The sequence below is a fragment of the Mixophyes fleayi genome, chromosome 1 (assembly GCF_038048845.1).
Source record: "Mixophyes fleayi isolate aMixFle1 chromosome 1, aMixFle1.hap1, whole genome shotgun sequence".
In the NCBI taxonomy this organism is placed as follows: Eukaryota; Metazoa; Chordata; class Amphibia; order Anura; family Limnodynastidae; genus Mixophyes; species Mixophyes fleayi.
The window spans coordinates 205077601-205104489 of NC_134402.1; the positions used below are offsets into that span (position 1 = coordinate 205077601).

General features: G+C 40.5%; 1 protein-coding gene across 4 annotated transcripts in view; it reads left to right on the top strand.

The window, feature by feature from the left end:
• SH3GL1 (SH3 domain containing GRB2 like 1, endophilin A2) overlaps window positions 1-26889 on the top strand; it is a 183475-nt gene that overhangs the window by 140649 nt on the left and 15937 nt on the right. For all 4 annotated transcript variants that reach the window (XM_075204803.1, XM_075204801.1, XM_075204802.1 and 1 more), the window contains one exon: window positions 10969-11127. In XM_075204803.1, coding sequence (XP_075060904.1) covers window positions 10969-11127 — 159 coding nt within the window. The remainder of the gene's footprint in view (window positions 1-10968; window positions 11128-26889) is intronic.

Below are 26889 nucleotides of genomic sequence, written 5' to 3' on the forward strand. Positions count from 1 at the left end.
GCGGTCCATCCTGTCACATGATCCTATATGTTAATAAAAAAAAATTTTGTTTGTTTTTTACAGTCCTTGTAGACAATTTTAGCAGTTAGTATTCCTATATCAAACATGGCTACACAGTTTCCAGAAATAAACTGCAATCTTGCCAGACTCAGGTTGAGTATTTGGGTTATTGCTTGACCCAAGGACTTACACATCATTCCTTAGAAAGAGTGCAAGTTATTCTGCATATGCACTAGTCACTAAATAAATCACAAGTGCGCATCTTTCTAGGGGTGTGTAGCTAGAGTTTACATGGAAACTATCAAAGACCTATTGTTTATTATAGTGCCAAATTTAGACATAGATGCCCATTCATTGTCAATCTGTTTAAAAGTAGTTGCAACAGTAGCATTATTCATGGAAAAAGCAGAATATCTAGTACTTAGTCATGAATTATTCCTTTTTAAACCATACACTGTTTTGCTCTTGATGAATTTTGCACAAATATGAAAAGTCTTCGCTGACAGATTTGTAAATTGAAATGATATCTTATGGCTCTTCTTCATCTTACAATTTGTTGATGTAATATCTTTAATACTGTTATGTTCTTATTTAGTGTGCATAGGCATGCACAAAGGGTGGATGAGAGTACTGATAATTATATGAATTGTTGATACATTAATGCCTATTTATGACTGTATTAAACTTTTGGATTAGAACCCTTACTGCTAGATCTGACATTGAGGATAGACACTTACTAGAAGCAGATATATTTTTTTATACAGATGGTAGTTATCATATATAAAATGAGACTGGAGAGAACGGATTAGTTTTTAGGGTCTAATCTGTAGATCACAGGAAAACAGCAATATTGAAGATGTTTCCAAGTAGGTTTTTGAAGCAAGATGGTTTATTTGCTCACACACACTGGTGGAAGATACCAGTGTGATCAGGTCATATGAAAATTCAGAAGAATGATACATTTCAGTGTACAAGTCAGAGCATTTATACCTTTCAGACACATGCTATTTTTAGCATCAGGATATACTCTATATACACAAACATAAATTTACATACATTGCAAAGCCACTAATATTTACACTTGGCTTTGAAATTCTTAAAAACCTTGCTGTGATTTCCTGCATCTTTGAGATGCAGGCAATGCGGCAGCACGTTTTAAATTAAACCTTCCTGTCTCCAAGTTAAACCTCACACATCAAAATATCTAATTCACACGTGGCCTTTCATCAGACCATTCGGAATTCATATTCACACAGAACAACAAAAGGACCCACAACAAGCCAGTTTCCCAAACCACAATACACCAAAGGCTTGGTAAACACAGGCTCATTGTATCAGATATATGCATCAGAAATGGGTATATCCTATAGCAAGGTTAGACAAGAGACGAATTTCTTCCCTGGTCTCAGAAAAAACGATTACCTATCCCACAATATAAACCATATAAAAAAATAAGTGCAAATGCAATTACATAAGTAAGTGCTCTGTGCTATTTGCTTTAAATAATTTTTTACCAAAAGTTATTTAATAGTGATCCAGTCACAGAAGTCCATTACTAATTAACATTTCTTTACAGGACTTGAATTTGTTGTTGTTTCAGTTAATTACTAATCAGAATGTAAAAGTTGTTATCCACAGGAATTGGCCCTCTGGAAGTTGAAGGGATGTGTACAAGATACCAATGGTACATGGAAACATGGTAAAGATAGATCAGTGTCCCCAAAGGCTTTCTGACCACCACTGGCAGAAGCAGTGCATGGTCTGATTCATTTAGGCAAGGATGGTATGTGTGGACTTGATGCCTACTGGTGTGCACCTGGCTTCTCTTCTCATGCAGGTAAAGAGACTGACTTATGCTTTATTTGGCTGAGGAAGAATCCAGGTAAAGCGATATCTGTAGAACCATCACATATCCCATCTGCAGAGACCTATTCCAGGTAATATAAAATTGACTTCATCCAAATGTCAAAATGTCGTAATCTACAGTATATTCCAGCGGTTCCCAGGGAGCCGCATCACTGTGACAGGTGTGCCGCGATCGCCCTCACAAAAACAAACAACTTACCAATCCAGCGCCGAATCCTCCTCCTCCTCCTCACTGGTCTCACTGACTGCCGGGCGTTACGTCATCACGTCCGACAGTGTCCGTGAGGAGCAGCAGCAGAGAGGACATCAGGACAGAAGACAGCAGAAAATGAGGAAAGAAGGTAAGTAAAGGAACGGAGAGTGAAGGTGACAGAGAGAGCTGCGGAAGAGGCAGGGGGACAGAGAGAGATGCTGAATGGGGAGGGGGACAGAGAGATGCTGAATGGGGAGGGGGACAGAGAGATGCTGAATGGGGAGGGGGACAGAGAGAGATACTGAATGGGGAGGGGGACAGAGAGAGATGCTGAAGGGGAAGGGGGACAGAGAGAGATGCTGAAGGGGGAGGGGGACAGAGAGAGATGCTAAAGGGGGAAGGGGACAGAGAGAGATGCTAAAGGGGGAAGGGGACAGAGAGAGATGCTGAAGGGGGAGGGGGAGAGAGAGAGATGCTGAAGAGGGAGGGGGACAGAGAGAGATGCTGAAGGGGGAGGGGGACAGAGAGAAATGCTGAAGGGGGAGCACAATGTGATGGTGAAGGGGTCTAAATACATCTTATGTCATTTTGACCCAACTACTTAAAAATGGGACTACCCGGTAATTATTTTTGCTAAGGGGTGCCTTGGAAAAATTATGGTGACCCTAAGGGTGCCTCGAACTGAGAAAGTTTGGGAACCACTGCTATATACTAATGTTTGTAGACATGTTTTCTAAGTGGGATAGAAGTGTAATTCAACTGCAAGTTGTACTGCACTATTTACAGCAAAGAAATTGGTATATGAATTTGTGTATACATATGGTGTATCACCAATCATTGAGAATGACACAGGTACACATTCCACAGTGTAAGTTTTTTCACAAAATGTATTTTACCAAGAATAAAAAACAAGTTATTGAAATGATTTAATGATGTATAAAATACACTTAGTGATGAAGGATACAGGGATGATTTGGCTAGAGGTTTTATCTCTAATATTGTGTAGTATCAGAACCACTCCCAGACTTCCATTCAATTTTTTCACCATATGAGATTTTCTTCGGAAGACAACCCAATATTATCATCAGCCCACAAGAGACTTTTAAAATGCATTTAAGATGTAACTGTGTTAAGTACCTGAATGAGATGAGTAAGCAGTTACAAAAGCAACAAGAGACTTTGAAGCTGATTGTACTACAAATGCCTATTGAGAACTGGCAGAATATACAGGAACCAGGAAAATGTTATGGTCAGAAATTTTAATGTTCTAGTTATTTGACAGATCATTGGGAATAACCACAGCATTGAAAGTTGCTGAAATAGAAACTCGGATTCACATATCCCACTGGAAGAAGGTAGTCGATCCGACAGTGACCTGGAAAGATGCAGAGACTAATAAAGTTTTGGAATCAGATATAACAATTTTGCTTCAGGACTTGGACAAAGATGTGGTTAGGGAAGAAGAATCTGACCCAGAAGTCAAAGGAAAATATTCTTATTATTGTTGTCACTGCTATAGGCATGATCTGTTTTTTTTATTGTTATACCTTTATATTATTTTTTTTATAGACATTTCTTTATGATGGCCTGATGGTAAGATCTGGTAGTGGTTTTGAGGAAATGAGGGCATATAGTCGTAAAAATAGAGAATCAGAATTGTCTTCATCATTCATTCTACTGATAACTAAAAGCACATACAATAATGACACATATAAGATAGAATTAAAAGATAAGCAATTGGAGATGAACCTGAAGATTGTAATGAGAGACTGTCAACTAAAATATGTATATGTCAATATTGTAATAACCCTCCTGAAAATGTGTAAAATGGTATGATAGGACAAGCAATTAATCTAAGTGTTGGATATTTACACATACACTACATGGACACCAATGTGTTGAATTGTTGCGAGAATCTTTAAATTTTAGAGTTGCTTAATTTGCTAAAGGGAAGACCAGTTGCTGGGAAATATAATGAAACACGGCCTCTTTACTTAAAATTGCTGCCACATGTATTGACTGAAAGTGTTATATGTATAAATTTTACTAATAGACCTATAGATGAGAGAAATTAACATTTAGGTAAAATTGGGAAAAGTCCTGCATTTAAAAATAAATCTAAAATTTAGATATGTTGGACCAAAGATCTTTGGGAACAATAGCATTAAAATACAATATTATAATGTTACAAGATGGTGATTGTAAAGAGCTGTTAGAAAATAACAAGTACGGAAAGTTTATAGATATTTTATACAAAGATATAATACATGTAGCAATACCATGTATTTTATCCGATAATATATTACAAATGTGGAAGTAAGGCATATAAGTGTATACCACTGAATTAAGGTAGAATGTTATCTAGGTGAGGTGATTCCAATTAATGTATTTACACAATTGTATCGCAAAAGTATTTAATAGATTATTCACTATAAAAAGAAAGAAAGAGAAAAGAGTGAACAACCAGTATCACAACTAATTAGTGAATCAACTGGTGTAGAAGTATGGATTACATTAAAAGTTTTAGGCATTGCATAGAAATATTAATTTGTTTTATATCCAAGATTTAGCTACATTGAGTGATAAAATACCTAATGTCTATGATGAAACCTTTTGTTATGTTGCAAAAGCTTCAAGTTTTCAAAATATAGTTAATAGAGCATAGATTGGGCTTAAATTATTTTGCTGCACAAACAAGAGGTTATTGTGTAACATGATGTATGAAACATAAAGTTGTACCTTTTTGACAAATCAAACAGATAATCTAGAGAAGATAATTATATGGATGAAGTAGTAAAAGTAAAGAGAGATTTTGCAAAGATACATAACATTACATTGTCTGCAGTAGATGCATGGTCTTCGTGTTTAGATTAAAAAAATATATAATAATAATTTTTCAGGGTTTGGTACATGGTTTCAATCATTGTTGCATTCATTAGGAATATTTATGCTCTTATATTAGGAATACTATTGATTATCTATTTTGTATTAAAATGTATACCAGTACTGTTAAAATTTTGTAAGAAAACATAGAGTAGAGAAATTAAGAGTGAATAATACAGGGGAAGAAATTATAGAACTGTATGAACAAATAAAACCTCATAATAATATTGTGTGATAGTTCAGATAACTATCAAATTGGGGAACTGTCGAAGATAGTTTTTGGATGAAGCCAATTTATGAACATAAAAATATTTACAATGTTTCATATTATTTTAGTATAAATTTATATTTGATATGGTTTTATTATATCTATTGGATCCTTGCGTGTGAGCTGATGAGGGATATGAGCAGAGATGAAGGAGTTAATTCAAAGAACAGATGTTTCTAATCAGTGTTGGTGAACAAAGAATTTGCAAGACTTTTTCCAAAATCTCCATTGTATACAAGAAAGCCTAAAGGACAAAGACATGCCTATATGCTGTCTCAGCCAATTGTAATATAACATTTGTGAATTGTAATACAACCTACTTTTGTTACTGAGAACAACTGTCTGGTCTGTGGACGGGCAGAATTTCAGAGAGTGAAATTTGGACTGATAATATCACAGCGGAAGCTTTTATTTTGTAAAAAAAACTGATATAATTTTTATTCTTAAAGTTTCTTTTGCTGAAGAAATTAAATTATTACTTTAACATACCATTTCTGGATTCTACTCAAATATGCAGTTCCCCTGGCAGCAGATTATTGTTGATCCACTACTGGGACCACTTTAATTGGCAAATATCCTTGACCTGTCTCGTCCCCTGCATTATAGGCGTTCATTGCTGCCCTTTCTTCGGCTCTCATCTTTGATTTAATAATCAAGTCCATATCTAACCAGGATGGAGTACATACCATCAATTCTGTGTTCATATGTGCTGCAAAGCCTACTGGAGTTTTGTTTGGGTCAGGAGCATCTCTAATTATCCCTTGTATCTCGTAATTGGACCAAGGCACGTACTGTGTTGCTGTTAACATGCGAGGGTTAACTTCTGCTCCTGGATTTGCTGGGTTGAATGTGGGATTTGGATATTGATGTGTTCTTACTGATGCTTTTATAGCAGGGTATGTATCTGACTCAGGAATATCAGATAAAATGTTGGGGGAGTTTGCAATTCCTTTCTACCTAGTGGATTATAATCCTGAATTTCTCTTATTCTTTTCATTTTTTTTGTATCGCACTGTTCCTGGCTCATATGATGCCAACACTAATTTTTCAAAAATCATCTCATTCTCATTCACCAAACTCTTACAATCCCAACAATACCAACACCCTTGTGTTACACATTTATGGCAATATGTACAACCTCTCTCTGGGGGAAAACTGCCTCCCGGTTCCTCATATGATTTGAGCTTTATTTGAGATGTGGGCTTAGGGTACATATAGTCCCCATTGGTGACTGAGTTATCATGCGCTTGCTGTCACTTTTCTCTCCTGGGTGTTTTGTCATAGCCTGTAATGCTTCATGGGCTGCTGTGTATGGACTAGTCACTACTGTCCCTTGTGCTCCTACCAGAGGCTCATGGGTGCCCCTGTCCTGCACTACATTCTGGTTGTGATCATCCATCATGGTATGGAGGAGGTGGATTTGGATGTGGTGGGGCAGTTGCAACATAACCTCTTCTATCATCATCATCCAGATCTCTCTCCCTTTTGCTTTGTGCCTCTATCTCTTCACTAGCAGCTAACCACATACATACTTGATCCCGAAAATGTTTCCTTTCAATCCAATTCTTATTTTTCTTTCTGATGGTTTTCCATTTTTGTGAATGTAATACACCTTCTGCATGGAATCCAGCCCTCTTAAAAACTTTATCTATACATTTTGTTGCGTGTTTACCCTCTCCTTTACTATTTCCATCAGGGTGCATGTACTCCCCTTACTATTAGAAGGTCCCATTCCACTGACTCCATATGTGGATAATGGGTTCCAACCGTATTGCGTCAAATAGCATAATAGTCTTTTACTGAAATCCTCCAGTCAGTACTATGGAGGGTAATATACAATGGAGGTCTGAATTATGGCAAAATGGACTGTCTTCTTTTACCCCTAAGGTCTTAACCCGTGAGGTCTCAACTACTTCAGATTATGTGTGTTCTAGCCTCACTTTACAGGTACCATGAAACCCAGTAATAAAAATTGTCCGCCAACTCCCTTCTTTTCTAGGATTATGTCTTGCTGCTTTTTTTAGACCAAACTATATCAAGCGATAATTCAAGAAAGCAACCTTAATACAATCAGGAGTAAATGATGTGCAATCCTATACGATGATGCCTGTACACTGTTCACAACCCCAATTTTCCCTGAATGGGCAATAAACTTCAAACATCAATACCTTTTTTTATGGGCTATGGATTACTAGTCGCAGAACTGCCATTATCTTGGGTATGCAAAAATACTGAGGGGCCAGCAATTTGGTTCATATGAATATTTGTTTCCACAATGTGGAATAAAGTCTGTCTTAAATTATGCGGGGACACACAATGGGATTTACGGTGTTTCCTCTCCCCCCTGTGTTCTTGGTGTATCTTCCACTAATCCTCCCCAAGTTATTCCTAGAATATGGTGCAAATAATCAAAATCTTCACCATACGTTCCCACTATAATTGTCAGATTTTCTCAGGGGTGCCAATTTGATCCCCAGTAGATTCTTGTGTAAGATTCTTAAGGTAATATTCCAGTAACTATGGGTGTGCAATCTCCCTTTTTTGCACCACAATGTGACCTGTGCAGTTCCTACAGCCCAACTCAAACCACTGATCCATCCATCATTTACTTTATAATATTATCCACTCAAAGTCTTAACCATCTGCTATTCCTTTTATAACGATCTTCTGGATATCCCTTAATTATTATTTCACTTTCTGGACCTTTTGGTAGTTTCCTTAGGCTGTATAAGCAGAGGGCCCTATGATCTTTGGGAAAATAATTATGGGGCCACTTAAGAATTAAATCTGACCAATCCTTTCCCACTTGATCCTTTAAATATTCTGGATTTAGATGGCAACCTAATATGGCATAGTATTCTGATCCGTTTTGTACATAACCAAAGTGTGTATTTTTACTTGTTCTTATTGCAGCCTCTAATATTGGTCCTTTAAATATTCAAAATTTTCTCAATACTATGCAGCAAGTACAATACCTACAAATCCCTCTGGGTGGATACTCTATGGCCATATACTGTCAATTGTCTCAAATGGTACAGTAATTAAGAAAAAGCCTTATTAATACAGGTATGATAATTGAGAAAATCTCGTTTTAACCAATTGATACTATCCCATTATTACCACATTTTGCATGTAAACTTTACATCATGCTAATTAGACTGAAAACAAAAAGATTACAATTTTAGTGTTAAAGTATGACTTATCAATTGGGTCCATGGGACCTTGACAGAACAACTTGGAAGAAGTACTTCCATGAAACACAAGTACTGAATACGTAGTGATCAAAGGTGTAAATCACAATGCAATTGATTACTCACCGTACGGATTTGTGTAGTCATTTGTTGTGGATTGTTATGGAAGTTCCAGTACTCCTGGCAGTTGATGTGAGGTCCCGGGTTTCGGCACCAAAATGTCAGGGTGACCTTTTGTATTTCTATACAGATGTATAACTACCTTGATAAGTCAACAGTGGTGTTTTTAGGTGTGGCAGCTGCAGCATCGATCGAAGCTAAGATATACGAGACCACACAGAGTAGTGTCCAAATTGAACTTCCTTTATTAATTAAAATAGCTCACATTTTATAGACATTAATCACGTCACAACAATCACGTCAATGGAAAATATCTAATATTATGGAGAGTTTCTATATTAAAACAGGTGTAAAACAAGGTAGCGGTCAAGCTTAATTTCAAAAATGCTGAATGTCATCAAGTTCCTTATTGCTTAACCAATCAGGGGTCCTTGAGGCTGGCATAACTTTGATTCTGCAAAGTTTCAAATTAGCAGGCGCTCAGGTAATTTTCTTGATTCCGGACAAACATTAACACACAATATCTGATTTCATTTAAGGAGATACAACATCTTAATAGAATTGAGAAAGATGCAACATATAGAAGCATGCAAAACACTATTTCTGAATACAGCTTAAGGCCCTAAGTAATAGAATAACCTTAGTAACATTTTTCTTGCTTCATATGACCCTAGACACCACAGATCTACTATACTCTTCTGTGTAATAGTTGTCTATAGTTTTTTTTCTTTTTGCGTTTTTTTGTTTTGTTTTTTTTACATATTGCGTGTTTGTGGTACCAGTATTTCAAATTGGAGCAAAAACTAGCAAAGGAAATTGTAGACAAGAAAGTCTGATATTAGTTGGTATAGGCACAGCTAACATTATTTCCACAAAAGTCCCATGTTTTGCGCCCTCCATTCCATCCTCCTCAGCTTGATGCAACATCCTAGAGTTTTCCTGTCATTAATGCGACAAGAGGTTAGTTGTCTGAAGTGAACTGAAGGTGATGGCCCAACTGCTAATAACAGTGCTTTTTTCCTATTTTTCTAAGTCACTCAAATTTCCTTAGCCAGCATGGTTTTATGAAATGTTGCTTATACAAAATCAATCTTATTTCACACTGTTTATATCACACATTTGTACATAAAATTATTGTTATAGGATCAGAGAAGTATACATTCATGAATTGCATATTGACTTTTTTGGGTGGAAAGCAGTTTTGTATTGAACAATGGAACATATTCAGATTGGGATACAGTCATCAGTGGGATATGACAAAGTTCAGTATTGGGCCTGTCCATTGCAATCTTCTTATTTACCTTTTTAATGCCCTTGAAATTAAGATCTATTTGGAAAAGGCATCATACAATGTGAGGATATTGACACAGAGCAGAAAAGTAATACACTTTAAAAATGTTTTGACATTATGTTGGGTAGAGAGATGGCAGATGAGAATATACGTACTGTAGATAAATATCATATTGAATAGAATATAATATATGTGAAATCTGAAATTAAGAAAGATTTCTGAATTCTTAGATTAGATCTGAGTAACAGGTAGGTAGCTGCTGTAAGCACTAATTAAATGTTGGGATACAGATAAAGATCACTGACTCAAACATTTTGTATAAATCATTTATTAGACTGTCTGGAATATGGGTTTTTGACACTTGTCTGTAAGAATTACTTTGAACTACTCTACAGTGGGTTCAGAGTTGGGCAGTTTTATTAATAATGCAATATAGGAATTCAGTTTTAATTAAATACTAGACAAATTGGATTTGTTTACTTTTGTAGAATTGATACTTTTTATATGTACAAGTAGAATAGTGTTTAATACAAAGATTTTGCATGCAGATTTTTCATTTCCAAGACTGTAGAGGTAACAAGGTACATGTGCTTGCAGCTGAAGGAAATATTTTCAGGACAAACATGGGTTTTCACTGTCGGGGTAGTTAGGCTGAAAACATACTAAATGCCTTTGTTTTGCAGTACATCGTATGTACTAGTAAGTAGCATAATTGTGGTTATCAGTCTAAGTATTTAATTTGATTTCTGTGTACAAGGTCAGGTTATGAGGTCTCTTGATTGAGGTTAAATTTTTGCTATCTTCATGAAAGGCACAGCTAGAACTTAGAAAAGGTTGAACTTGATAGGCATTTTTTTGTTTTCAACTATAAACTATGCCCTGGCCACAGCCAGCTACCATTTTCCCCACCACTACCACCCCTGCCCACTTAGTCCAAGAACACAATGTAGACACTGCTGATAAGGTAATTGTTAATTTGCTCCAGATGCTGTGAGCTGCCAAAGTGATATAATAGTAGACCACTGTTTATTGTCTGCATCATACTGCAGGCTGCAGTTGGATTTCCTGGTTGGCCTATTGGTCAATTAAAAGTACTTGATGTAACCTGTAAGGATTGTCCTATTTGAATAACTCTTGTTTAATTTCCTCTTCTCAGCACCACCTGAAGAAACTAGAGGGTCGCAGGCTGGATTATGACTATAAAAAAAAGCGTCAGGGGAAGATTCCAGATGAGGAGCTGAGACAAGCCTTGGAAAAATTCATAGAGTCTAAAGAGGTGGCAGAGACCAGCATGGTCAATCTTCTGGATACTGATGTAAGAAATTTGAGTACTCCTTATTCTTTGTCATTGAACTAAATGATCTTCCCATCTCAAGCTAATTCTTCTATATTTCCATACTTGGCTATTTTTATGACCAAAAACCTAACCATTTTATGTCACAATTCATGCATCTGAAATGCAATTAGTCTGAAGATTACATCACTGTTTTTGCCTCTCTAGTACAGTTTGTGTTTACAGGACCTGTTACCTCTGTTAAAGGTCCTATTTTGTTAATAATTTGTTACACCTGTAGAAAAAAAACTAAAAAGTTGAGAGGTCCTCTTTAAGCATGTAGTCTAGTTTCATGTTACCACTAAAACACAAATCATGCATATGAAACACTTGTCATACTAGCCACGCTTCCATTTGTTTTATTGCACTTCACTTTTAGATTCGTATATATTCATACGGTTCTCAAAGTTGAGGCAGGATGGATTTCAATGATTATGGAACCTGATTAAGAATGGTTTCAGCAGCTGAAAAATTAGTTAACAATATGACTGGTCAACCAACTACCTAAAGAACAGTGGAGAATACTGGCCTTTGGAATGGGATTGGCATGTGTTGATGGAAACTTGTGGTGACATGCAGCTGTGCAATATTTTATGATCAAAGAGACCGTTTGGCTATGTCCCCCTCCCCTCCCACATGGTTAAGATGGGCTGCTGCAGTATCAAATGGGTTAAAACCCGATTCTGCTGTGCCGAATGGGTTAATTGCCAGCGCTAGAGGATGTAAAAATATATTAAAGGGAATGTTTATTCATTTAAATTTATATTTAATGTATGACGACTGTGGCGCCAGTTACTAACTGGCGCACAGGATGGAAAAGGTTAAGTCTGGGTGCTTGGAGTGTAAATTTGTTTATTTTCAACTTGCCACTTGGTTCTGTAACTTTTTGGATGAAAGGAAATCCCATGCTAATTATCTTTTCATCTGAGAGTGAAAAACAAATCTTTTATTTAATATACAGCAGGGGGGTCTTCATTCAGTGTATCCTGTGCCTTAGAGAGGTAGAGAACCTATCTGAATAAGGAAACAGCAAGTAATTTTGGGATCAGATTGATGTAAATGTTGTTAAGTTTAAATTGCATTGAATCCAAGTTTACCAAATATATTGCATCCTGATGCTAAACATTGAATGTAATATCTCAGTCCTTGTGGTGCCAGGTATGGGCAGGAGGACTGGATTACCCCCTGCCAAAATGTGTGTCAATATCTGTATATATAAAAAAAAAAGCTCTATTTTGTATTTCAAGTGTTATACACCATCTGAACTACTGGAGTATCACTAGTAACTCTAATGTGTAACGGCGCTTATAAGGACCCTTTCTGAACAGTAAACATCACTACTTCAAGATCCTGCTATGTACCTTCTGTAATTCTGTGACCTACAGATAAAACCACTTTAATCCGTTATCCTGTTGTTCTGAGGTTTGGGACCCAGCGTCTAGTAAAAACGTTCTGCCCGCTACCCTGCAGCTCTGGCCAGTGTGAGAGGCGAGGGGGAACCATCTACAGCAACGTTAGTCTGAAATATGAGGTCAGGGGTACCAGCCCTGGTGCCCAGCAAGGGGTTTGGTTCACTAGCAGCAAGAGTTACCTGAAACCGTTCTTTCTGGGTGGCAGCAGAATGCACCCTATAGCATGGGGAGGCACATTTGGGATAAAAAAAAAAGGGGACGGTGGCAAGGCATGCCAAGCCAGTCCCCAGCAAAATGACAATGTGGCAAAGGAGGTCCATCCTATCACACTGTATAGCAAAGATTTTGATACCTTTTGAAACAGTAGTGGTGTTTGTTTGTTAATTAAAGATAGCAATAAATTAACACATTATTTTAAAAATGTTCATCATGCAAAAGATGTTTTATTAAACATTTTTATTTTTCAGAGGATAAAAATAACTTTTTTTATTTCCTTCTGTGCCTTCATATATTTCAACTATATATTAAATGGGATTCAACTGGGATGATCAAAAACATAAAATACGAAGTAATAATCATAGACCACTAAGCAAAGTAACATCACTTCTGCAAAAAGCTAAATATCTTGGGAAGTATAAAGTACATGCACTAGAAACAAACAGAATTACCCTTGTAAACATGACTGGGTAGACTGCATCTTGAATATGGGGTACATTTGTGGAAACCTATCATTGGAGAACTTCAGAGGCTACAGAGATAGGCCACATTATAAATAAAAGCCATGATAGGGTTCAATTGTAATGAGAGATTACATTGGGAGGGAAGCGTGCCTTAGATGTAACCTTAAGCCTACAAATATTTTTAAGGGCAATGCAAAGATTTATCTGACAAACTTTTTACACCCAATAGTGTACAGGTGAGAAGGGGACATCCACAGAGACTGGAGGAATGACATTTTCACTTAAAACATAAAAAAAATTCACTGTGATAATAGTTAGACAACGGAATTCACTACTAAGGGAGATGATAATGTAAGAATCACTGGAGGGATTTAAAAATTGTATGATTTTCTACAAAGTGTAAAATAGTTATAACTGGAAAATTAAGTAGTTGGCTTGATTAATTCAATAAATTAGCCATATTTCCATGTTTGCCTCCACCCACCCCCTCTTGAGGTTACACACCTCACTGGGAGTTTTTGATTTGTTTTAGATTTTATCAATACAGCCACTATTACTATAAGGGTGACTTCAGACTAGTCTATTTTCTCTTTTTATGTGTATAATATGCAACCTTGTTGCTTTTATTTAAGACATTGGGTTTAGTCACAGCTTTCTGGATGTTATACAGAACTATAGGGGAACGATTTTGTAATGGTGCACAAGACGCAGCCCAGGGCAAGCAGAAAAAGCACAGGGATACTCTGGACCGAAATACTACTGTAGTAGGTCTGTTCTGCATTATATATCAGGCCTCACTGTGAATTAGGGGCTCCACCCCTGCAGCAGTGGTTCACACCTGAAACTCTCCCATGTCCAATCGATCTACGAACCCCCAATGTTAGGCTTTGAACAGGTTGGATTTTAAAGTGCTAGCCAACCAGTTCACCACATAAACCCCACCACTACTAGCCTACCCTTCTTACATCATCATCTGTCAACCTCTTGTCAACCTTAAGACTGTAAGCTCTCATGAACAGGGCCCTCTTCCCTCTTGTGTTCTTGCCTGCCCCAAACTTGACATCCTTATTCCTTACCTGCTGCATTATTGCATGTCCACTCTTATTACGTCTTATCCACTGTTCATTGAGCTCCAGCATTCAGGTTGGCTTGTAGTTTTATGATTCCGGAATGTGTTTCCATTCCAGTATGTACATTTTGTTTTGTCTGTTCTGTTTTTTGTCTTATGTAATCATTGTTACATATGCTCTTTTCCCCATTGTACAGCACTGCAGACTTATGTGGTGCCTTACAAATAAACTATTATAATAGTGAGCAAATATTTTAAACACTAATAATGGCAGAAGAATTGAATAGAATGTTTTGTAATATCTCCAAAGTACTTTATTTTTCACAATAACCTCTTGGATCCCATTTATGGTAGATTAATTTTCCCTTCTGTATTTTGGCAAATTAAAGTGCTTATTAAATGTTGTTCTTTCCCTTCTACTTTTATATAGTTTTCAAGAGTCTGAAAAATTTGTGTATTTGTGTCAAACATGGCTACAGAGTCTTAAAATCATCTTTTGTTGGTTTACTAGAATGATGTCTCTAGATGAGGAGTGTCCTTTATTCTTTATTAGCTTTAGCCCTCCCCAATTTCTCTTTTAGCCTGTGTGTTTGTGTAACATAAGCAAGTGGGCCTAACTTTAAAAGCAGGCATGTCGCATTAGTGAGAAGAGGCTTAAGAAGTTTACATAGCTGGGAACACAGGTGCAGAAATGGATAGTGATAATCCAAGTAAGACTAGCACGAAGGCTAGGTACACACTTCAAAAAGTTTCGACCAATTTGTTATCACTAACGATTTTACAAAAGACTGAGTTCCAATCAGTCTGACGATTAATATGTAGACACTTACACGATTTACCTTCAGATCTGTGCTCTTCATATCTGGTCCAAGGGGATAACTGCACAGTCACCGATCACACAGGAAGGTACCACTGACTTGCCTCACTCAAACGCTGTAATTTGGCTGTTCGCTGTTTAATAGTAATAGAGCTGTTTGTGGAGCCATTATAGAGCTGCTGTGCATAAGCCCACAGCATTACACACTGATACTGTGTGTGCGCTGAGCGAGCTGAATGAATGAAACGGCCATATCAATATGAAACATGCACAATAAAAAGCCGGCATTTTTCACTATCTGCAGCGCTGACCATCTCCAGTTTATTAAGTTTCTCCTGTTATTTTATCTGAGCTAAAATACACTTTAGGAGCTACTATTTTCTCCTCTCCAGCCTGCACCCTACACTGTCACCTCTCCTGCGTGCACCCTGTATTGTCTCCTCTCCAGCCTCTACTGTTCCCTGTCCTGACTGCACCGCACAGTCAGACCACTGTCTCCTCCTGTGTGCAGCCCTCATCGTTTCGTCTCCGGCCTGCAACTACGAGGTAACAGAGGTACCTGCAGCATGTCCCGGAAGGTGAGTGCAGGCATAGGGACGTACATGCGGAGCGCAACTGCAATCAATTGGGAGGCAGCATTGAGAGGGCATCATGCTCGTCTGGCTGTGATGTCATTCAGCTCCTGGCTGCACTGGCAGCGCCGACCAGGGTTCTATCCAAAAGTTTGTAAAGGTCCTCTCCTCTGGTGCAGGACTGGACACCTGCACCATGGGGGCTCTACACTGGAAGCCTGGCTCGCAAGCTGGTCACAGTGCATCTGATCTGGCCAGGCAAAAACCGTACAGGTGCATAAGGGAAGCACAGTCTGCACTCACCCTTTCATACACACACATTTTGGAAGGATGACAGCGTCTTTTTGTAGTTCTCCAGGCAGATCGGAGTGTACATGCTGCACAGGAAGAATTTCAGATCAGGCGGGCATGTAGTTGTAGCCGATGCCCTTACACAGAGACACAGTGCTCTCTTGGCAGGTCAGGTCTTTGGCAGCAGCACTTTAAGCTCTGGGCAGCCACGACCCAGTGATCAGAAGCAGCAGGTACATCTCCAGCCAGCAGCACCTCTCCATTCTGCACAGTCTCTGTTATAAATCACTGCAACACACTCTGAGCTGTCCCTTGGATTATCTGTTATATCTGCTCTCACAGCCCAGGCAGAAGGGTCCTCTCCTCATCTTTCTGGCCGACAGTCGTGAGAATGCATACACACTGCTGGATAGGAAGCGGATCAGAATGACAAAAATCAAACTGAACGACCAACCAAATGAGACTATGATCGACAACTTGCGATCATCGTGTAAGTATACACACTCACACAATATTTGACCAAACAGTCGTATGTCAGCTGATTGGAGGTTTTTCATACAATTATCAGGCCAATGTGTGCCCAGAGCTGGATTAAGGCTTCGGGGGGCCCGGGGCACTTAAGACCCACCTGTCTAAGATCTAAAATTAAGGGCATAGTGACACATCCTGCATTACATCACCTACAGCCCACAGTATGACACTTACAGCTCTCCCAGAGGGCTTGCTTAGATTGTCTGCATAAGAAAAATCATTGCTTCCACAAACTAAAATACTGTACATTAAAACAATCATCAAAACACCACGTTAAAATGGGTAATGACACCACACATTAAAACTAGCAATGATATCGCACATTAAAAATACCATTGATAACGTACACTAAAACTAGCAATGATACCGCAAATTAAAAAATACTATTGATAATGCATCATTGGGCGTGGCCAGGCCACCCTCCTACAGAAAAAAAACCTGCATTGTTGTGTACACCATTGAACGGTCACCAAAAATTGGGATTGTCCCACTAGAATCACAGCATTTCACAGACTTTGCTGCTCTCTCCTACCTGTTCTTCTCACTTTCACCACCTGTGCTGCAGGTTTCTTTAGTTGCGGCTTGTCTGAATCCTGGAATGTTAGGGGCCCTATTTGGGGGAAAAAAATGGGTACATTTAGAAAATTACAGCCACCCCCGGCGTTAAATCCGTACCACCCATGATTAATAATTAGGCCTTCCTCCAGCCCCAACATTAAAATAATAGGTTTATTTATTAAATGTGAATACTATTTCCCTCCCTACCAAACAGCTCCAGCAATAAATTAATAGTATTTACATTTCAGAAATATACCTATCTCCCGCAATTGTCACTGCCATTAAATAATTCATAGGCACATTTAATAAAGGGACCTCGGTCTCCCCAAACTCACCCCCACATTCAGTAGCGCCCAAACCACCCCATCATAAATTAATTGTCCCCACTATTGTGCCTCTCTCCCCCCTTTTTTCTCATGCTGTGCCTCTCTCCCCCCTTTTTTCTCATGCTGTGCCTCTCTTCTCCCCCTTTTTTCTCATGCTGTGCCTCTCTTCTCCCCCTTTTTTCTCATGCTGTGCCTCTTTCCCCCCCTTTTATCCTACTGTGCCTCTCTTCTCCCCCTTTTATCTTACTGTGCCTCTCTTCTTTCCTTTTTCCTCATAGTGTGCCTTTCTGCATTGTTCCCTTTTTTTTACTTACCTTTCAATTAGCTTCTTTCTTCTCTTATCTTCTGTCTTGTTTCTTTCTTGGTCCTCTCCGCGTTGCTCCTCACTTAATAACAGGCTTGACTTGATGACGTCATGCCTGTCATTCAGTGTTAACAGTGCAGAGAGGAAGGAGGGACGCCACCGCCGCGATCAGGTGAGTAGTATCTCTATTTTTTTTTTTTACTACCCTGCTCCCCCCCACCAACGCAGGGAGCCCCGAACCCGCCCGCAAAATCCCCTCTCCGCCGCCATCGCCATAGAAGGTTATTTGCGCGGCGGTGGGGGGCCCTCGGAGAGAGGGGGGCCCCAGGCACGTGCCCCCCCTTAATCCGGCTATGTGTGTACCTAGCCTAAGCAAGTACATGGCAGAAAATTTGGAGGGCTTATTTGTAACATCAATGCTTAAGTTACAACATCACTGCTTAAGTTACATTACAGTGGAATATTTGATTAAACAATGAACAACAATGACAAAAGTAAGAACAATATAAAAATAAACCATTTGAGTTACTCTGTACATTTAACTAAAGTAAACTGTGTCAAAGATAGCAGGAGAATTAGTAGTGCACACATCATTTTACTTTTGCCAGCTAGATTACCATTAATATAATAAAATTGATGCTTGTAGAACAAGGGTAATGTTAGATGAGAGGAAAATCTTAAAACTTGAAAAAAGGTGAGTAATGAGCATTGGTGAGTGCCAAGAAAGTTTTAGGCATGTAGTTGGACTGAAGACTTGGTATTTTGAGTCAATGAAGGAGAGGGTGCATGGAGGAGAATTAATGAGCGTGGGTCTGAGTTTGGAATTGTGAAAAGATGGACCGCCTATGCCACCCTGTCTGTTGTTGCTGGGAACCGTCTGGGCTTACTTTGCCACTGTCCCCTTTCGTTATTCCGAATATGCCCACATTCCTTCTGGGTAACTGTCGCTGCTAGTATACTCCTGTGCTGGTACACTTTGGCTGTTACCCCTGACCACTTTCTATGGATCAGGATGCTGTGGATGGATCCCCCCTGGCCTATGATACTGGCTAGAGCTGCTGGGTAGTGGCAGAGCAGTGGTACTGGAGAGCTGGGTCCAACCTCAGAAATAGCCGGTGAACGGATTAGATTTAAGGTCTAATCTTACAGGTCACAGGATTACAGCAATATTGAAGAAGTTGTCAAACAGGGTCTTGAAGCAGAGTGATGTTTATTTCGCTCAAGTTTCCTGACAAGGACAGTTCCACTGATTTAAGGTATCAGTGGTACTGTCACTGATATAAATGAGAATAGAGTTCTGTGTGCGGGTGATGCATCCAACCAGAGGTGGGTGGGTATGGCCAAAACAAGATGATGATATGGTACCCATCTGAAAACATTGTTAGAAAGGTAAATGAGTTAGTTGATGCAAGGGGTCTTATTTCATTTCCTGATTAAATGTAACAGATGCAACCATCAAATACATTAAACAATGTTTTATTTACAGCAGACAACAATGGTGAGGCTTGTTCACACTTCATATTTTTAGTCACCAGTAGTGGATACAATTGTGAAAATTTGCTTCTTTATGTGCATTTTAAATTTGAAGAAATCCAGATGTTTAATCACATTGAATCTGAGAGTTACCTCTGTTACTTTGGAATTGCCCATAATTAGACTTGCTGTCAAATGTTCACTATGTCCAAAAAAGATGCAGGAGATCACAGCAAAGTTTTAGGACATCACAGATAAACGTAAATATTGTTAGCTTTGCATTGCATGTAAATCCATGTTTGGGTAAACAAATTGCTTCCTGATTCTGAAAATAGCCTGTGAGGCTGTGTCTAAAACTGTATATAAAGAGAGCCCTTGTAAACTGAAATGTATCATTCTGATGTTCCATCTGACCTAACCATTGATGCCTTTAATCAGTGGAACTGTGCTTGTCAGGGCACCTGAGTGAAATAAAACATCACACTTTGCTTCAAGACCCTGCTTGACAACTTCAATATTGCTGTAATCCTGTGACCTGCAAATTAGACCCTAAATCTAATCTGTTCACCAACTGTTTCTGATGTTGGACCCAGCTCTTCAGTACCACCGCTCTGCTGCTACCCTGCAGCTCTGGTCAGTGTGATAGGCCAGGGGGGATCCATCCACAGCAACCCTGATCATAATAAGAGGTCCGGAGTTACCAGCCACAAATGTACCAGCTCGGGAGTACACGATCAGTGACCGTTACGCAGAAGGAACATGGTTCTGACCGCCATAAAGGAGCTCAGTGGTGGCAGCATTATTAGCCCCTCCTACTGCGGAAAGAGGGCGCATTTGGGATAACGTATGGGAACGGTGGCAAAGTAAGCCCAGCCAGTTCCTAGCAACAACAGACAGGGTGGCATAGGCGGTCCATCCTGTCACAAATTTCTGGTGGCAAGCGGTGGGATAACCGCAGGCGGCTTTTCTTTAACAAATCGGGAGAGCCGAGTTGTTCAAGAGAGGAATAACTGCAGACAGGAGAATGCACAGGACGTCTGATTACACCAACGTGTCCAGGGATCTCGAGACTCTGTGCAGTGCCAAGAACATTGACATCAGCCATTCGCCAAACAGGGCGGAGATGAAAGAGGCGCTGAGGAAATGGCACCGACAGCATGGTACCCCAAACGGCAGAGATCCCTGCTCAACAACCTGTAGAGGACTCTACCCAGCAGACTTTACCCGCACAACCAGCCCCTCTATCCTATGATGAGCGCAGGGCTGCCGGGCTACAGATCCAGCTAGCGGCCTTAAGGGACAACGCATCTGCAGCTGAGCGTGCACAGGTCATCGAGGCATGGTGCCAAGAGGGAAGGTCACCAACCATGCAGCCTAGGAGGGAGGCGCCCCCTAGAGTATCAGGACTGTCATCGCTACCTTGGCCTAAATTTGAGGACTGTGTTCGGAATATTTGAGTACCAGCAGGTATTTGAAAGGACTTGCAGACTACACGCTGTACCCAAAGAGGAATTGGTTAAGCATCTATCTGGTGCCCACACTGTAAGGACGTGCAGTGGAGGCCTACGGTGAGGTGCCCACAGAGGACTATGCGGACTATGATATAGTAAAAAGGGCACTCCTTAAACGGTACACTATTACCCCAGAGACCTATCATCTTAAGTTCCGGGACTTTACAAAGAACCTCCATGCCACCCATGAGGAGTTTTCCAACCTGCTGCGGTAGTCTGGCAGGAAGTGGGTTCGTGGATCAGGTGCCCAGACCGTGGATGAGGTAATAGACAATGTGCCAAGAACAGTTTCACAGACGGTGCGCATCGGAGGTGACAGAATGGCTGCTGGACCGAAAGCCTGGCACCCTGAAAGCAGCCGTCCAGCTGGCTGATCAGTATGTGGCAGTGAGGCCATACTGGCAGAAGCGCCAGGCTAACAGCAAACCTCAGGACTGTACAAACAGGGAGACAACCCTCTTCTACTCATCCCCAAAAGCAAGTACCTAACCCTTTGGATACTCCACGCCAGCTACTGCCCCGCCCTGTCCCTGGGAGTGATCAGAGCCCATCGGAGCTCAGGCTGGAGAGTGCTACCACTGCGGGAATATCGGTCATTCAAGGATGGACTTTCCCACAGCCCCAGCACCCCAGCTCTTGCCCCTAATCCGAGTTCTGGTGCCCGGCTGACTTGCTTAACTGGTGAAGGTGAGCCATTAGAGACTGTTTACACCCCTGCCAGCCCAATGGAGCGTGGCGTGTCTGAAGGTGACTCAGCGGAGAGAGTCATCTGTGTGTCCAAAAAAAAAAAAAAAAAACATGTGGAGAAACCTGCATCCGGTCCAAGTGGGACCCCTGCAGGGTGAAGAACTGAGAGACTCGGGGGCCTCAATTACTGTTGTAAGTCCCCATCTTATTGATCCTGCTGCAGTATTGCAGGATCGCACTGCCAAAGTTAGTGTGGCAGATGGACTGGAGAAGGAAGTGCCTGTCGCAAGAGTGTATCTGGACTAGGGAGATGGCCAGGAGTTGCGAGATGTTGCGGTTATGAATGGCTTCCCAACTGATATGATTTTGGGCATCTGGAAATACTACATCCCCTAGCAAAGCAGAGGATGTTGTCTCTTGCCAAATTGTTCTTGTGGGAGTGCCCGGTGATTCTCCTGTCCATAACAGTATGCCAGCGCCGGCGGTGAGTATAGTTGACCACAGTGATCGCCCCCCATTGACTGACCCCACTTTGACCCTAGTCACCCCAACAAAGACCCCCCTGCAGCATATCCTGACTTAGAAGATGGTGAGGGCCACAGGGAAGAGTTCAGGGCAGCGCAACTCTCTGGTCCTTCACTGGAGGGCATGAAGCACCAGGCTGGCAGCAGCCTTCCAGCGATGGAGGTAGGGAGTGTGACCTGGCGTGAAGGTGGGTTGTACCGTATAGCTAGGAAGATAGATGGGGATAGACCATTCCTGGAACAAGTTCAACTGGTGGTACCATGGGGCTTTCACGCGCAACTGTCAGTTGCCCGTGAAATCCCTATGGCGGGACACCAGGGCAGAGACCAAACACTATAGCGCCTGACAGAGAACTTTCCCTGGCCTGGAATGTCTGATGACGTTCGGGCCTACTGTAAGTCCTGTGATGTGGGTCAGCGTCTCGGGCGCTCCAGTGTTCTTGCTTCCCTCAGGTCCTTGCCAATAATTGGGAAACCTTTTCAGCGAGTGGCTGTGGACGTAGTAGGTCCCCTGCCTGTGCCCATGTCTGACACCTACCCCTTGCCCTGTATTCTTTTGTAGATGAGTTGGACAGAGTTCAGGGTTACCTAGAGGACATTTCCAATTTCAGTAAGATTTGGGAAGATAATCTGGAGCAAATAGGGCTGGTGTTAGGGAAGATGAGGTGGGTATGTTTGACTTAGGGTAGAGAAGTGCTAGATGGGGATGTCAGAAGTACAATACTTGGGTGATCGTGTGGGGGGAGGAAGGGTTAGGTCAGAACCAGCTAAGGTAGAGACAATCCGAGACTGGCCCCAGCCCACGACCCAGTTACATGTACTAACATTCTTATCGACTGCAGGGGGCTACAGACGTTCTGTTCCAGACTTTAGTACTGTATTGAAGCCCCTGACAGATCTCACTAAGAAGAAACTCCCGAAAGTAGTTGACTGGACACCCGCTTGTGAGCTGGCATTTCATTCATTAAAGGAAGCCCAGGTTCATGCTCCAGTACTGTTGGCGCCTAATTATGACAAGGACTTTATTGTGCAAACTGACGCCTCACCGTTTGGACTGGGAGCAGTACTTAGCCATGTGGTGCCAGATGGGCAGGAGCACCCTGTGGCCAATTTGAGCAAAAAACTGCTAAACCGGGATATGGAGTATGCCACAATTGAGAAGGAATGTTTGGCCATTGTGTGGGCAGTGAAAGAACTTCAACTTTATTTGTATGGATGACATTTTACTGTGGTGACTGATCATAATCCTTTAAAGTGGCTAACACACCTCAGAGGAAAATGGCCGTTTGTTGAGCTGGAGCCTTGCTCTTCAAATTTATGACTTTCACATAATTCACAAGCAAGGAATGGCTCACTGCAATGCGGATGGTCTCGACAGGAAGAGCCTGATCCCCTCTGGTAAGCTTAGTAGACTGCGGACCAGAAGCCAAATTGTCGGACATGGCACGCTGGTTGCTGCATGGACAAGGAGTGGAGGAGTGTGACTGGATCACTTATAAATAACTTATAGTATAAATTTATTTAAAGGAATAGTGCAGGGCACTTATTTATATAATTGCCAATGCACTTACTTTTGATATTATGTATATTTTGAGATAGGAAATCGTTATTTCTGAGACCAGGGTAGAAAATTAGCTTTTTCTGCTTTACCCTTACTAAAGGAAATACCTCATTTCTGATGTATATATCTGATACAATGAGCCTTTGTTTAGAAAGTCTGCTGTGTATTGTGATGTGGGGAAATGACTTGTTAGAAGTTTATACCTTTCTTTGGGAATGTGTATTCTGCAACTGTTGGAACAAAAGGTCTCATGGTAATCAAGCCTTTTGATGTGCGAGACCTTTTGAAGACAGGAATGGTTAATTAAGACCTTGCTACTAGATTTCCTGTGTCTAAAAACAAGATACAGGACATCTAAGTGGTTAGCACTTCTGCCTCACAGAGCTGGGGTCATGAGTTCAATTTCCGTCTATGACCTTATCTGTGTGGAGTTTGTATGTTCTCCCCGTGTTTGTGTGGGTTTCCTCCGTGTGCTTCCGTTTCCTCCCACACTCCAAATACATACTAGTAGGTTACCTGGCTGCTATTAAAATTGACCCTATTCTCTCTCCCTCTCTCTCCCTCTCCTCCCCTGTAGACTCCAATGGGGCAGGGACTGATGTGAGTGAGTTCCCTGTACAGCGCTGTGGCATCAGTGACGCTATATAAATAAATGATGATGATGATCAGAGTGTCTAGAATTTCTCAGATAAGTGTAAATATTGTTAGCCTTGCAATCCATGTAAATGTATGTTTTGATAATCTGGTTACATCCTGATTCTAAAAATAGCCTGTGTTCAAATCTGTATATAAAGCACTGTCCTGCACACTGAAATGTAGCATTCTGATGTTCCATCTGACCTGACCATTGAAGCCTTTAATCAGTGGAACTGTCCTTGTCAGGGCACCTGAGCGAAATAAAACCTCACTCTTTGCTTCAAGAGCCTGCTTGATAACTTCAATATTGCTGTAATCCTGTGACCTGCAAATTGGACCCTAAATCTAATCCGTTCACTGACTGTTTCTCAGGTTAGACCCAACTCTCCAGTACCACCGCTCTGCCACTACCCTGTAGCTCTGGTCAGTGTGATAGGCCAGGGGGGATCCATTCACAGCAACCCTGATCCATAGTAAGAGGTCCAGAGTTACCAGCCCAAGTGTACCAGCACAGGAGTGCACTAGCAGTGACAGTTACCCAGAAGGCACGTGGTTCTGAGCGCCATAAAGGAGCTAAGTGGTGGCAGCATTGCAAGCCCCTCCTACTGTGGCAAGAGGGCGCATTTGGGATAACGTAAGGGAACGGTGGCAAAGTAAGCCCAGCTGGTTCCCAGCAACAACAGACAGGGTGGCATAAGCGGTCCATCCTGTCACAGGGAGCAACTTTATGAAAAAGTTTGATAGAGAAGATTTAAGGTGGATTTATGAGCTTAAAACACTGCCCCCCGATGGCATGAACATCCATTTTGACATACAGAGTTGTGTATGAAGCCCTGATATTGGAAGGTAAGTTTTTAGGGTTTATTCTATACTTTCACCACCCAGTGAAGGCCAAAACCCATCCCGAACTTGGAAGCGATACTGGGTGGGCATAATTAGTAAGTAGTACAAGTACTGTAGACCATTGCCCTTATAGAGTTGATCTCCCTGCCAACCACACGGGTCAACACACACTTCATGCCATTAACATCAACACTTGCAGCACCTTAAGACAGTAGCCCCAGAGGTAGGGCCCCATTCCACTTTTTCTCTACTCCACAAAATCCAACCTGGATTGATATAAATTCTACTTTTGACCATTCTTGTTTTTTTATTGGTAAAAATTCACAACAGAAGGGTGTGCAATTCTATTTTTGACCCATGCATGTTCAAAAAATCTGGTCTACTATTTTTTTCACCTAATTAGATTGTACAAATACCAAAGAAGTTAAAACCTAGTTACCATATAAGCACCTTTTATACATATCCAACATTAGTCTATTAGTTAAAAAAACGCATATACAGGATAGGTGTATTAACCATATATCGATTTATTTAGCTGTATTTCTAGCCATATTCACTTGTTTAACTTTGACTTATGTAATTTTGACTGTCTATTACCTATGAGGAATAATGAGGCATATTTCAATTAATCAATTTTAACTTTATTCGAATGTATCATTTACTACTGATGCAGTCATTATATTTGTTATATTATATTATATACTGCACATTATTTGTCTAATATGTAGTGTAGAACTCTGATATCTCATTAAGCAAATGATGTTTAACATGAATTGGAATTATGTTATGATAAACATAATCTGAACATGACTAAACCAGCAGTAACAATGAAAAATCTATTCTTCCTAATTAAAGACATTATTGCAAGTTGCCCCATGTGTCCAAATGTGAAATAGACAAAAACAGGAATTTTACAATATGGACCAATCATAGAGTAACAAGCATTATATAGAACACATGATACATCTAGCTGCAATGATACACTGAAGAAGTCACGGTCACGTGACGAAACACGTTAGCAGGCAACCAGCACATCAACCCAGGAAGTAGCTACATGCGCTCCACGCTGGAACGCACGCTGACTCTCGGATTCCAACACAGACCAGCGCTGCACCTTCTTTTACACAGAGACTGACCGGGCTCGGCACGGACATTAGGACTAGGGGCACTTTCCTTCAGAGCAATTTACTGCAAGGATTGGAACTTTATTTAAAAGTCCATCATTTCATCTGGTTCGTTGTTTGACTTGTCGTAGAGACTCCATCCACATGGACATTATGGATAGCTGTTAACATCATAAGCTCCTCTTTTCATGTGTCATGTATGGGCGATCTAATTACAGTTCTTGCCAGTGCATAATTACCTATATACCAATTTCATGCTTTGAGATTAGATATATTATATTTTCATTCTATGTTAATAAATTTTTGTTGGCACCCCACTGCACTCATTATAGCCAATTTGTAAACAGATATAGGTTCAATTACCACATACGTAATTTGGGTACAATTAGTGAGTGCTGAACCTGGTTTATTATTATTTTAGGATGCGGACTGTCCTTTGATTCCTAGCTCCTGCATTTTACTCTTGACACATTGTCATTTAAGGCTAGCTGTGCACAATTCATCTATTTAGCTCCATGCTTCTCAGCCTAGTTTGATTCAATGCAATAAGTAAAAAAAGCTTATATAAACTGGTCTTCCACGGTTATATATAAAAAATGCTATAAATAGTAGCTCCAAAACAGCAATAGATCTTGCTGCTGAAAGTTTTCTTGACCCTCTCTTGGCTTTGGCTGGTTAAGGTAGTGAGATTGCAAAAGGCTCTTGTATAATGGGCGAAAAGATGTTGATGAATCCTATGAAATAAACATGAACAGGTAAAATACACACACTTTATATTGCATCTTATTGGTAAAGGACATACTACGCTATTTTCTCCTTTTTGTT